A 13,791-nucleotide genomic window follows, 5' to 3' on the forward strand; every position below is an offset into this window, starting at 1 on the left:
ATCGCCTTCATTTATATAGCACTTTTTATAATACAGATTGGTACAAAGCAGCTTTACAGTGATAATAGGAAGTTAATGGAAGATGGATTGTTTTTCACCTCTAGATAAACGTTTTTGTCCAGTTAAAGTAAGTTTTTGATGTATTAATTTCTGTTGGAAATACTCATTAGTTATTAGTACATTAGTTCCCTTTCGTTCAGTCACTCCGACGTAACGTCAGTGACTGACGAATGGGGGTTTCGCTTAGAAGCCTGTCATCTCCGAGACTAGAAAGCGCCCAATGGCAGTGCCAATGCCATGGGCATGCGAGATTTGCATGCGTAACTCCGCCTACCCACGTGGGTATATAAGGAAGTAGCTGGCATCATCGCATTATGTTTTAATGCTTCGGAGCCAAGGGTTACATACCTTTCACTCCTACAAGCCTTCTGAGTTAAGTCAGTTCTTCGAGACGATCAGGATCTTCCAGTCGGTGTTGGTGTTCGGCGCGTTCCAGCGGTCACATACTTCCTGCCTGCTGGTCAGACGATTGGTTTCCAGTTGGTGTGTGGTCCCCTGGGCGCTTCGGCATCGACTGCGAGGTTAATCCTCTCACAAAAGAGCTCACACGTGGCACGTCCTTTTCAGGATGTCTCGCCCGTGTGCTTCTGGGTGTGGCCGGTCTCTACACTCTTCTGATGGGCACTCGCACTGTCTGGCATGCTTGGGCTTCCAGCATGCTCAGGCGGCGCTTGTGGATGAGTCATGTTCTCACTGCGGGAACATGGCCATCTCCGTGTTGCGGTCGAGACTCAATGATCTCCGTGCGGCCGCCGGAGTGAGAGTCCCCTCCGTCACCCCCCGATCTGACGTGTCCGCGGCCTCGGTCTCATCCGGTCCGCGGGGCGTCTCTTCGGCTGGTGGCCAGGGTGACCTGAGGGTGATGGTGTGGAATACAGCTCCGACGCTCACGCCTCGGCCCACACCCCCCTCTGTTGCACCGGTACCCGCGAGCGTTGTGATGGAGCCCGCGGCCTCGGTCTCGGCCGGTCCGCGGGTTTCGTTCGGCGCTCCAGAGGAGGATGAGATGTCGGTGACCGCATCGCAAGGTGGGCTAGAGTCCTCCGAGGATGAGGATTCGGCTGTGCTGCCGCCTCCGGGCGCGTCAGCATTGTCCGAGTCGGACCCGGAGTTGACAGCCATGCTTGCCCGGGCTGCCGCAGCGCTCGGTCTGGAGTGGAACCCTCCGCCCCGGCCGGAGCGTTCGCGGTTAGATGATTGGTTTTTGGGTGCGCCACGACAGGACAGCCGTCCTGCCGTGCCCCCAATACCTTTCTTCCCGGAAGTGCATGAGGAGGTTGCGCACTCGTGGAGGGCCCCCGTGTCTTCTCGCGAGCGTTTGGCAACCTCTTCCGCCTTCTCCGCCCTCGATGGGGCGGCGGCTAGAGGGTACACTGGGGTCCCCCCGGTGGAGCGTTCTGTGGCGATGCAACTGTGTCCCCAGAGCGCCTCCTCCTGGCGTGGCGACCCTAAGCACCCCTCCAAGGCCTGTAGATTCACATCTTCAATGGTGTCGAAGACCTACAGAGCTGCGGGGCAGGCTGCCGCTTCGCTGCATGCCATGGCAACCCTCCAGGCCTACCAGGCCAAGTTGCTGTGCGACATGCACGAGGGTGGAGCCGACCCAGGGCTCAGAGATGAGCTGCGTGCCGCGACCGACCTCGCTCTCCGGGCGACGAAGGTTACCGCACGCTCCCTGGGCCGGGTGATGTCCACTTGCGTGGTCCAGGAGAGACATCTATGGCTCAACCTGGCCGATATGCGGGACGCCGAGCGGACTCGTTTCCTCGACGCCCCCATATCCCAGGCTGGGCTATTCGGCGGTGCGGTCGAGAGCTTCGCCCAACAGTTCTCGGCCGCCCAGAAGCAGACTGAGGCTATTAAGCATATACTGCCCCGGCGGCCCGCTGCTGCACCCCAAGCGCCGCCGGCACAGTCGCCTCAGCTGCCTCGCCGCCGAGGGCGGCCTCCTGCGGTCCCCCCCGCTCCCGCGCGGCCACAGCAGCAGCCTTCACCCGGGCCGCGCCGCGGAGCGCGCCGCAAGAAGCCGCCCCAGTCCGCGCCAGCCCCGCGGCCCGCTAAACGCCAGGCCAAGCGGCGCTCCTGACGCGGACAGCTCAGAGATGGGCAGTTCTTTCCAGGAGACGGCAGCAGGGCCGCTCCTTCCCCCGGTGGAGGGCCGGGGGAGAATCTTTCGTTCCGCTGCCGCCCCCCGGGGTGGCAGCACCCTAATGTGGTTAAAGAAAGAACTGACATACCCATCTCTGAGCACACAGAGACCGGTGACGGCAGTGTGCGCCGCCCCCGGGCCACGCCGCTCTCGTCCCTCTCTGTCGCCAGCCCCCTCTCAGAGCAGACCCCAGTGGAACGCGAGTCCTTCCCTGGTCTCCTCTGTCAGGGCGCAGCTGTTACCGCCGCCCCGACACCGGGCCGCTACGCCACCCGAGTCCGGGCCGGTAACGCTGCCTCGCTGCCCCACCGAGGGTACGCCGGTGCTCCGCATGACCCCGTTGGTACACTCCCTGGGAGCGTGGCTACAGCTGCCGGGACTGTCCCGCTGGGTCGCACGGACCATCCGGCTCGGCTACGCGATTCAGTTCGCGCGAGCTCCTCCCCGCTTCCGGGGTGTCCGGTACACCGTGGTGGGGTCCAATGCCCCAGTCATGCGTGCGGAGATCGCAACCCTACTGGCGAAGGGTGCGGTCGAGCTCGTCCCTCCAGCCGAGATGAAGTCCGGCTTCTACAGCCCTTACTTCATTGTACCGAAGAAATCCGGTGGGTTACGACCGATCCTGGACCTTCGCGTCCTGAACCGATCCCTTTACAGGCTTCCGTTCAGGATGTTGACTGCGAAACGCCTTTTCGAATGCGTTCGTCCATGCGATTGGTTTGCAGCGATCGACCTGAAGGACGCGTACTTCCATGTGTCCATCCTTCCGCGACACAGACCGTTCCTACGGTTTGCGTTCGAAGGGCGGGCATATCAGTATGCTGTACTACCATTCGGGCTAGCTCTGTCCCCTCGCGTCTTCACGAAGATTGTCGAGGCAGCCCTTGCGCCTCTCCGGCAGCAAGGGGTTCGCATCCTGAACTATCTCGACGACTGGCTCATACTGGGCCACTCTCGGGACCGGGTGTGCGAACACAGAGACCTGGTTCTCCACCACTTAGCTCGTTTGGGCCTTCGGGTCAACTGGGAGAAGAGCAAACTCTGCCCCGTGCAGAGGATCTCTTTTCTCGGTATGGAGATCGACTCGGTCGCCATGTGCGCGCAGCTTACCGGCTTGCGCGCGCAGTCGCTGCTGACTTGCCTCAGGCAGATAGAGAGCAAGCGTGCGGTTCCACTGAAACTATTTCAGAGGCTCCTGGGGCATATGGCATCTGCAGCCGCGGTAACGCCGCTCGGATTGCTTCATATGAGACCGCTTCAGCACTGGCTTCGCGATCGAGTCCCGAGATGGGCATGGCGGTCTGGCACGCTCCGGGTCCCAGTGACTCAGGCCTGCAGACAGACACTCACCCAGTGGTCGAACCTCAGTTTTCTACGGGCAGGAGTGCCCTTAGAACGAGTTTCCCGGCATGTTGTTGTGTCAACAGATGCGTCCACCACGGGTTGGGGTGCCATGTGCAATGGACATGCAGCCGCCGGCTCTTGGTCAGAGAGCCAGAGCCGCCTGCATATCAATTGCCTCGAGTTGCTGGCAGTACGGTTCGCCCTGCACCGCTTCCGAGCGTTGCTGAAGGGTCAACACGTACTAGTCAGATCGGACAACACGGCCGTAGTAGCGTACATCAACCACCAGGGCGGTCTACGCTCCCGCCGCATGTCTCAACTCGCCCGCCATCTCGTTTTATGGAGTCAGAAGCGCCTGAGGTCCCTTCGTGCTGTCCATATCCCGGGGATCCTGAACCGTGCAGCCGACGAGCTCTCACGGGTTCAGCCAATCCCTGGGGAGTGGAGACTCCATCCCCAGTCGGTCCAGCTGATTTGGGATCAGTTCGGGGACGCACAGGTAGATCTGTTTGCCTCCCACGACTCGTCCCACTGCAGCCTGTACTATTCCCTGACCGAGGGCACGCTCGGCACGGATGCACTGGCGCACAGCTGGCCGCAGGGCCTACGCAAGTATGCGTTTCCCCCAGTGAGCCTTCTTGCACGTGTTCTGTGCAAGGTCAGGGAGGACAAGGAGCAGGTCATTTTGGTCGCCCCGTACTGGCACGGCCGGACCTGGTTCCCAGAACTAGTGCTCCTTGCGACAGCCCCTCCCTGGCCAATTCCTCTGAGACAAGACCTACTCTCTCAGAGACGGGGCACCCTGTGGCACCCGCGTCCCGATCTTTGGAACCTCCACGTGTGGCTCCTGGACGGGACGCGGCAGGTTTGAGTACCCTACCACCTCCGGTGGTGGCTACCATCACTTCCGCTCGGGCCGAGTCCACGAGGCAGGCCTATGCGTTGAAGTGGAACCTCTTCGTCAATTGGTGCTCTTCTCGCCAAGAAGACCCCTGGAAATGCCCGATCGGGTCTGTGCTCTCTTTCCTCCAGGAAGGGTTGGATCGAAGGCTGTCTCCATCCACCCTGAAGGTTTATGTGGCCGCTATCGCCGCCTACCATGACCTCCTGGACGGGAAAACGGTAAGTAAGCACGACCTGGTCATCAGGTTCCTGAGGGGTGCGAGGAGACTACATCCTCCTCGCGCTCCTCTCGTACCCTCTTGGGACCTCTCAGTAGTTCTAAGTGCTCTGCAGAGGGCCCCATTTGAGCCTTTGCGGTCAGTAGATGTTAAGTTCTTGTCTATGAAGACAGCGCTCCTGACCGCACTGGCCTCCATCAAGAGGGTAGGGGACCTGCAGGCATTTTCGGTTGACGAAGCGTGCCTGGAATTCGGGCCGGCCGACTCTCACGTGATCCTGAGACCCCGGCCTGGATATGTGCCCAAGGTTCCCACCACTCCGTTCAGAGACCAGGTGGTGAACCTGCAAGCGCTGCCTTTGGAGGAGGCAGACCCAGCCTTGGCACTGCTCTGTCCAGTACGCGCCCTTCGCGCTTACGTAGACAGGACGCAGTGTTTCAGGACCTCAGACCAGCTCTTTGTCTGTTATGGTGGGAAGCTGAAAGGGAAGGCTCTCTCAAAGCAAAGGCTGTCTCACTGGATAGTGGACACCATTGTTTTGGCTTACCAGCAGCAGGGACGCCCATGTCCCCTTGGGGTCAGGGCCCATTCCACCCGGAGTGTGGCCTCCTCTTGGGCTTTAGCACATGGCGCTCCGCTGACAGACATCTGCAGAGCTGCAGGCTGGGCGACACCAAACACATTCGCCAGGTTTTATAACCTCCGAGTGGAGCCTGTATCCGACTATGTACTCGCCTCTGCAAGTGGCCGGTAATGGATTGGCTCAGGTGTCTTCGCTTGCTCGCCATTCCACTCCACGGACTGGATACGTGCGATATTCTTCTCAGGTGAGTTCCCCGAGAGCCCTGAGCTCCTCCAGCACTGATGACGCCGACGCCAGTAAGTCTGCCCTTAGCCCAGACACTCGTGTCCGGCCAGGTGCCCCATGTGCATGGTTCCCCTCCGGCGACCCCCACATGTGTATTTCCACCGTAAGCCTCCCTGAGCGGGTGTATTCCCTTGGCAACCTTGCCACCTCCTGGGGTTAAAAATCCACCTTCGGCTGGTACCCCAGTGATCTTCCGTATGCAGCCCCCCGGGGTCATACGTGTATCCCTAAGTCCTCCCTACGGGTAGGCATCTTGGCGCATATCTCCTCCTGGAATATGCCTCCCAGTGTACCTTGGTATTCCTGCGTTAAGTAGAGGCCTTTGACCGTCCTACTTGCATCAGGGTTCTCACGCTTGCGCAGGGCACTGGAAGACAGCCGAGTGGCGTTATTGCATTGGGACCCCCATTCGTCAGTCACTGACGTTACGTCGGAGTGACTGAACGAAAGGGAACGTCTCGGTTACGTATGTAACCCTCGTTCCCTGAGGAGGGAACGGAGACGTAACGTCCCGTTGCCACATCCGCTGTGCCGCTGGAACGGAGTTCATCTTGGCTCCTCAGCAGGTAAAACATAATGCGATGATGCCAGCTACTTCCTTATATACCCACGTGGGTAGGCGGAGTTACGCATGCAAATCTCGCATGCCCATGGCATTGGCACTGCCATTGGGCGCTTTCTAGTCTCGGAGATGACAGGCTTCTAAGCGAAACCCCCATTCGTCAGTCACTGACGTTACGTCTCCGTTCCCTCCTCAGGGAACGAGGGTTACATACGTAACCGAGACGTTAGTTACACAACACCATATTCAACCAAAATAGAAATCTCCCGATGCATTTCGTCCGCTCATCCACACGGCATCAGCGCTCGGAAGTTAGAGAACGCAAACCACAAAAACAGGTTTTGAAATAGTCGGGAAACGATACCGTTATCATCTTTGTGTAAACTTAAAAAAAGCAAAAAAATGCATGGTGACAGCATGCACATAAGCATCACGTCTTTAGTCAAGCAGGCATGTTTGAATACGTATGTGTGCAGGCATGTCATTTTTCTTTACAAAATGACTGCCAAATTACTTGTCTGCATTGCATAATAAGGCAAATTTTTGTCTTTTCTGATTATTTCGATAACGTTTTCATCTGTACAGAGGGATAATGAAGTAAAGGAGGCCTTCATGGGGAGAGTTTAGTTGACATTGTTATGCTGACACTTCAGGGCTGCATTTTGGTCGTGGTGCAAGTCCACGGCCTGGATTCGGCATACTACTGTAAACCTCGGGATAAACAGAGAGATTAATATTAGAGTAGATGCCATTCTTCTTATGATGTAATGAATACATCAGGTGATATGGGAAGTGTTCCAGCTGACCTAGTTAATACAGTCTAAAAAGCCAGTTTTCAAACCTGAGAGACGTGTTCTGTCTTATCGGGGCCTCAAGGTTGCAACACACTCCGCAAGAACAGAGAAGAAAGTTCTCACTCCCAGGGCTGCGGGAACAAAATGACGTCATTTTGTTCGCGCAGCCCTGGTTTGGGAGTTCTCGCAGCTTGTTTTCGACACAGGACATTTTTCTTGCGGGTGTCGGAGAACTATTGTTTGACTGGTCATACATTTAACGTGGGCCTGGTTAATGTGGAGAAACGCAATTACAATTCAATCCTAACCAACAAAAAATCATTCTAAATGTTACTTGTTTCTGCTACCTTCCTTTTAAATAAATTAGATGATTTGATTTCTAGTGATCACAATGACACATTTTTAAGTCTGTCTAGATATGGCCTGCAAAAAATGATTTGCTTAATTAGTATATTTTGTATTGTTTTAAGTCCAAATATCTAAATAAAATCGTATATTAAGAAGCATTTACTTGACAAGCAAACATTTTTGTCTTGTTTTGGTAAAAAAAAAAAAAAAAAAAAAACTCAAAATTAAGTGAGCTTTTGCTTAAAATAACCTGCCAATGGCAATGGGGTAAGCAAAATAATAAATGAAAAGATTATTTTGCTTACCCCATTGGCAGATTATCTTATTTTAATCAAAAGCTCACTTAATATTGAGGTATTTTCCCCCAAAACAAGACAACATTTTTTGCTTGTCTAGTAAATGCTTTTTAATGTAAGAATGTTTAGATATTTGCACTTAAAACAGGACAAAAGTACTAGCAGTGATATAACAACTAAATTCAGTTCAGTGTCAGAGCATGACATTGTCTTTAAAGCTAGATTAAGAAAAGATATTGTCCCCTGTACTGTCCCTCTGGCCCTTTCTGAACAAGCACACTTTTATTTGCCTTAACCCATCCTAACCTCTTTCACAAAGGACTCCCATTGAGAAAAAATGTCACAGAATAAAGCCTTGCCCTACACTAGATGTCCAATTACCTCTCAAATCAAAACACAATTAAATGTTTTTCAGTTCACTTTGTAAATGGTTGTAAAAACCAAGATGTTTCAAGAGAAGCCACCTTTTTTAACCTGTGATGAGTTCATAAACACCATAACCTATTCATCATCACTTATGACTGACATGTTGTATAAAAGCTCAGGCATGCCGAGGGCCATGGTTACCAAGACTATGATAGCTGGTGAAAAGGACCATAGTCGAATCCTTCTGTGCGGCAAAAAAAAAAATGCCTTGGGATTTTCATGACACTTTGATTGACAGAGATTGTAGGCTGTTGTCTCTCTAACAAAAGTTTCCTTCATTAGGATTCGAGCAGCAAAGTCGCTCGCTTTGGATGCGTATTTATCACGGTGGTTTTGTTTCACTTCAGTTTTCAAGTTGCTTCATAGAGCCATTTTAGCTTGTCTGTAGTGGAGCCATGCTGCAGAGATGTGCTATGCCAGAGTCTGTTCCATGGGGTTGTAAATTAGGATTAGTCCATTTAAGAACGCTAAAAAGAAGACTAACAATAAAATCCAGCAGGCCATTGACTTTTCTTTAAGCAGCTGCAGAGAATCATTTCTGCATGCCCTGTGTACGGCACGGCTCTCAGATCTTTTGTTTGCATGATCACATCCTTCTTATTCTTTGTCCAAATTTCAGTCCCCCTCATCTAGCTTGCCTATAAATCCTTGAGGATTTGTTGTGGTCTGACACAACCACCCCTTTCCCTCTACTCTAGAACAGCCCCGTTCTCTTATTGGCTGTTTTCACATTCATGGGTGTATGTGTATCCTTTATATAGTGTGTTGCCTCATGCACTGAGCAAAAAGGGGGTAACTACAGTTGACGGTAAGCTTGCCATGTTTTTGCTCATTTCTCGCTGCTTAGTAAATAAAACTTTTCACTAAGCAATTTGATCTTGGTTTTGTCTGTGCTGTATTTTTAAATAATGGAAACATTTAATATATAAAATTTAAAGTGTACAATAGCATCTTTAAAGGAACTTCAGCTGCCTTTCAAATGAACATTTTGTTGCATCTCTAACAGATTATTGAAGAAATCCTGCTTTGATAATTAAGCACTATGTATATCATCCCATGCAGGTTATTGTGAGTAAAAATGACTCCATTAGGGCTCATCCTGGTCTCATCTGCACTACTGGCAGGGGTCTGGGCTGCAGGTAATCTCATTACATAATGTTAAAAATATAGTTAGACTACTATTAGGTCAATGTGTAACTATAAAGCTTTTTGCTTAGCCTAATGAATAAACCTTGTTTGTGTGCATTTGTTTATCCATTCCTGATATTTTGCTGCAAATGGAAATTTGACTACATGTAATCATGAAAACAGAAGTAGTCTATCAACTTGTTAATCAAATCATCATATAAAGTACTTGGTAATTTTTTTATATGAATTGTAACAGTTTACAATAAGGTCTCTTGTTGATGTATTAACTAACATAAACTAACAATGAGCAACATATTTTTTACTTTATTTGTTATCTTTTTTAATGTTAGTTAATAAAAATAGTTGTTAATTTTTTGTTCATGCTAGTTAACAGTGCATCAAATATTGTTAACAAATACAACTTTTGATTTTAATAATGTATTAGTAAATATTAAAATTAACATTTAGAATAAATGTTGTAGAAGTATCGTTCATTCTTAATTCTTGTTAACTACGTAGTTCGATAATGTTGCTAATAAAACCTTATTGTTAAGTGGTACCAAATTTGTTTCAAAACCAAAATTAATCAATAGTAACCTAATACAATGAAAATTTGAAGCAGATCTGATCATGCTGGTCGATATGTTGACACTATATGACCATCTACTGTATGTCTTGCACTTTAACAGTTAATGAATCCATACTTAGTAAACTGGAAAAAATTCCAGTCAACATGTGGATGTGTCAATCTGCAATAACATGACATATGGTGGGTGCAGCGGAGAGGTTAATACATTTTAGTGACAGTACCATATGAGTTCAAGTATGTATGTAAGAATAAGAATGAAGTATGTAAGATTTTTTCATGTTAAAATACATCATCATAACCCAGTTTATTGTTTACTATGAATGAGGTTTATCTCTCCCAAAAGAGTCAAATTTGAGCCTCCTAGGGACTATCAAAATAGTGTGAGCGGTCTGCTCAGATCTGTCTATAATGGTTTAATCAGACGCACATGAGTTGCCGCAGAGTTGCCTGGGCAGAAGTTTACTTCCGGTCTGTGTTTGTTTATCGGTCTGGCTAGTGGATAGTATGGCGCACTACTCAGTAGAAGCACATTTTTGACATACTATTCTTGGGTAACATGATATAAATATTAACAATCAAGCAGAGAGAAAATGACACCAGCGCCAAAACAGTGTGTGCGACTCACCAAAAAGCCTTGAATGCATTATAAATATCCAATCTGATTGCAAATGAGATCGGGGTCTAATGTAATTTAGACCCCGTCCACACGGAGACACGTTTAGCTGTATACGTATACATTTTGTACCGTATCAGCGTTTAGTCCACACAGATCCGGCGTTTTAGAAGCATGCATCCGATATTTTTCGAAACCGGGTCCCAAAGCGGATAAATCTGAAAACGCTCATCTTCCGTCTTTGTGTGTACAGCGAATCCGTATATTTTCTGAAACGGTGATGTCATCACACTACGTCCAGCACGGTTAAAGAGGTAAGGGATACAACTACGGGCACGGCATGCGCACATCAATATCGCTTCATTTAATTAACGTATCTGCATACCTGTAAGGGTATGTTTTGGGTTGGGGTAGGTGTAGGCATTAATAAAACACATCTGTTAAGTAGCAAATGTATTTATTGTTATTTTATTGTGAGGTTTTGCCTCACCTCCGACCACTGCTATACCCCTTTTAGCCACAACTCTTCTTCTCCGTTTTTAGTGTATTTCTGTGGCAGAATTACAGCGCCACACACAGGCCTGGCATGCAAACTACATCGTTTCTAGTCCGTTTTTGTAATCTCGTGAGAACGCAGATATTTCTTGAAAAGAGGGGAAAAAAAAGATCGGATTGGGAAAGCGCTGGCTTCGTGTGGACAGGGCCTTAGACTGTATGTCTAATGTAATTAACTTGTTATTTATTTAGCTTTAATTTATTTAGCAGAAATAATATACTGTAGCTGTAACTTATTCTGGCCGCGTTTACACTTTGCATTAGCATATGATCACCATGATCCGATCAAGCAGATCGGCTCATCAGTCGATCAGGACCAGGACACGCCGGTTTTCATTTGTTCATGTCAAGTGGTTTCCATCTGGATAACTGATCGGATTTATGTTTACCGAAAAATATTAAATTTTGTATGTAATTGGCCTTTGTCACGGAGTGTAAAACAACTTTCGCTTTATCCTATATTAAAGGTGCACTATGCAACTTTCCGTCCACTGGAGGGCGCCTATTCAAAACAAATGCGTAGTTTGATGATGCAAAGTTTGAGCGCAGCATCTTAGGACATGTTGTCTTCACCCCACAGCCGGTGGAAAATAGGACTCGGGCAGAAATCACGTTCATGCATGCTGTTATTAACGTTACTGTAGTGTAAAGCAGAGCAGGAGCGAGTGTTGTGGACCTGAGCACAGCTGCTGGAGCGATTGTTAAACAAACACATGGCTCGCGAGCACTTGGACTTTTATTATGACGGGACGGGACACAGTCGCCGGGCGCCCGCACTGATCCGCTCTTCCGGTTATGATTATGAGGTAATGCAGCTCTGTTTATCATATTAGATACATTTAAGTGTGTTGAAAATTATGTTATGACGTTACTCCGTGCGTTCACTTGTTCACACTGCTAAGAGTAAAGCGCTCCTGTCAAATAAAACCCGAAACCAAGGGTAGCGCAGATGTGACACAATTGACAGGCTTCCTCAAATGCTATGCTGAAACGTCCCGGTCCTTAGTTAAAATAGCAATTTTCGAACAATTTACAAATAGTTGGAAACATTTGGGATACTCAACTGAACATAATATATGACACCGGCCTAGTGGTTTTTGGATATTTTACTGCAAAAATACTAAATAGTGCACCTTTAATGGCAGTGCATAAAGCACGGGATTTTTGTGATACATTCATATACAATCAATCTCAAATAGGGTACTTTATCTAACTTAAGTTTAAGTTTCCCAACATTAATCTTATATTATGGACCAAAGAAACATGTCATTTCGACGCATTGCATAATTGAAAGGCGAGCGTGCACATTAGGGGAGCTTGCTGCCTACTGTACAGAAAGCGGTATTACACAGTCCTTAAAGGATTCGTTTACATTATGTCATTATTATTCACCCTCATGTCGTTCCAAACCTGCAGGACCCTTTGTTCATCTTCGGAACACAAATTAAGATATTTATGGGTTGGGATCAACATGAGGGTGAGTAATTAATGACAGACTTTTCAGTTTTGGGTGAATTAACCCTTTAAGGGGGGCATTTCCCTCACTCTATATTGAAGACAGAAATTTGAGATTATTTATAGTAAAAAGTTTCTATTTAAAGATGATAACGTATAAGAAAGATAATGCAGCCTCTGTTGTTATTGACGTCTACCGGAATTTAAGTTTGGGCCACAAAATCACGCACACGCATTTACGTTTGTTTATGTTGTTGCCGTTGAAACCGTCTATAGCGATAGTTTATGGTATGGCTGCCATAGCAAGCTGAGACAGATGGTGGATCCCAATTTGCATACTACCCATCCTAAATAGTATTTGATAATAGAGTTAGTATGTCTCAAATTATAGTATTAGTATTCCAAAGATACCCGGATGGTCTACTACAGGGGTGTCCAACCCTGGTTCTGGAGAGCTACCACCCAATAGATTTTAGCTCCAACCTGAATCAAACACACTGAAACAGCTAATCATGGTGTTCAAGGCTGTTTGATAATTACAGACAGGTGTGTTGAAGCAGGGTTTGAACTGAAATTTTCAGGATAGTAGCCCTCCAGGAACAGGTTTGGGCATCCCTGATCTACTATGTCTGGTTAAAAATCGAAGTGCAGATCCGTTCACACTCTAACAACTAATATTGCCCACAACGCATTTGCGAGTTAGATGGGGAATCGTTCAGAGCTACAAACTATAACATAGTTGATTAATGTTTGTTTTATATGTGAATAAAGCCTAAATGAAATCTGTCCATCATATAAAGCGATTGTCTCTTCAGATTTTTTTATTTATTAAACCGCTCAATTCATATAGATTTGTTTAACAATCTTTTATAAACTTTTTTTTTAAGCGTAAAAGTTGCGTAGCTGTCAAATGAGGGACAGAAATCTCGCCGATTTCATTAAAAATATCTTAATTTGTGTTACGAAGATGAACGAAAGTCTTACGGGTTTGGAGGGAGAGTAATTAATGATTCATTTTCATTCTATTCAGACATGATATAACAAACCTCAGAATTTTGCCACATAGGATAATTTATTTCTGAAATGCCTATATCAGCCCACACCATCTTAAAGTCACCATGAAAAGAAAGGTCAATTATTATTATTTTATGGAATGTTGCAGTGTTTATTATAAACTACTTATTACTACTATAATCCACTTAATTTCCAATGGACAGTATCAAGTCCCAACGTTCTTTTCTTTTCTTTTTTTTTTTTTTTTTTTGTCTGTTTACGAAGATGTTTCACACAGACAATTTTGTGCATACTTTAATATGGCTTTTTCACAAAAACAGTGCACGCCTAATATGTTGATTGTAGAGATCAATGGTACCAAAGGGGGAAAAAAAGCATAAAACCAGCCAGTAAGATCAGAGCTCATTATTTTCAGAAAGCTCTAGCCCTTCTGGTAATATGTTAAAATAGCATCTGGTTATTTTATTAA

General features: G+C 47.6%; 1 protein-coding gene across 1 annotated transcript in view; it reads left to right on the forward strand.

Annotated features, from left to right (window-relative positions):
* Positions 1-8,704: 8,704 nt before the first annotated feature.
* The window catches only part of si:ch211-251b21.1 (uncharacterized protein LOC571720 homolog), a 29,418-nt gene continuing 24,331 nt past the window's right edge, over positions 8,705-13,791 (forward strand). The window contains exons 1-2 of the mRNA XM_067413142.1: positions 8,705-8,776; positions 9,031-9,107. Of these exons, the coding sequence (XP_067269243.1) occupies positions 9,047-9,107 (61 nt within the window). The 5' untranslated portion in view covers positions 8,705-8,776; positions 9,031-9,046. The remainder of the gene's footprint in view (positions 8,777-9,030; positions 9,108-13,791) is intronic.

The sequence above is a fragment of the Pseudorasbora parva genome, chromosome 13 (genome assembly GCF_024679245.1).
Source record: "Pseudorasbora parva isolate DD20220531a chromosome 13, ASM2467924v1, whole genome shotgun sequence".
NCBI classification, from domain to species: Eukaryota; Metazoa; Chordata; class Actinopteri; order Cypriniformes; family Gobionidae; genus Pseudorasbora; species Pseudorasbora parva.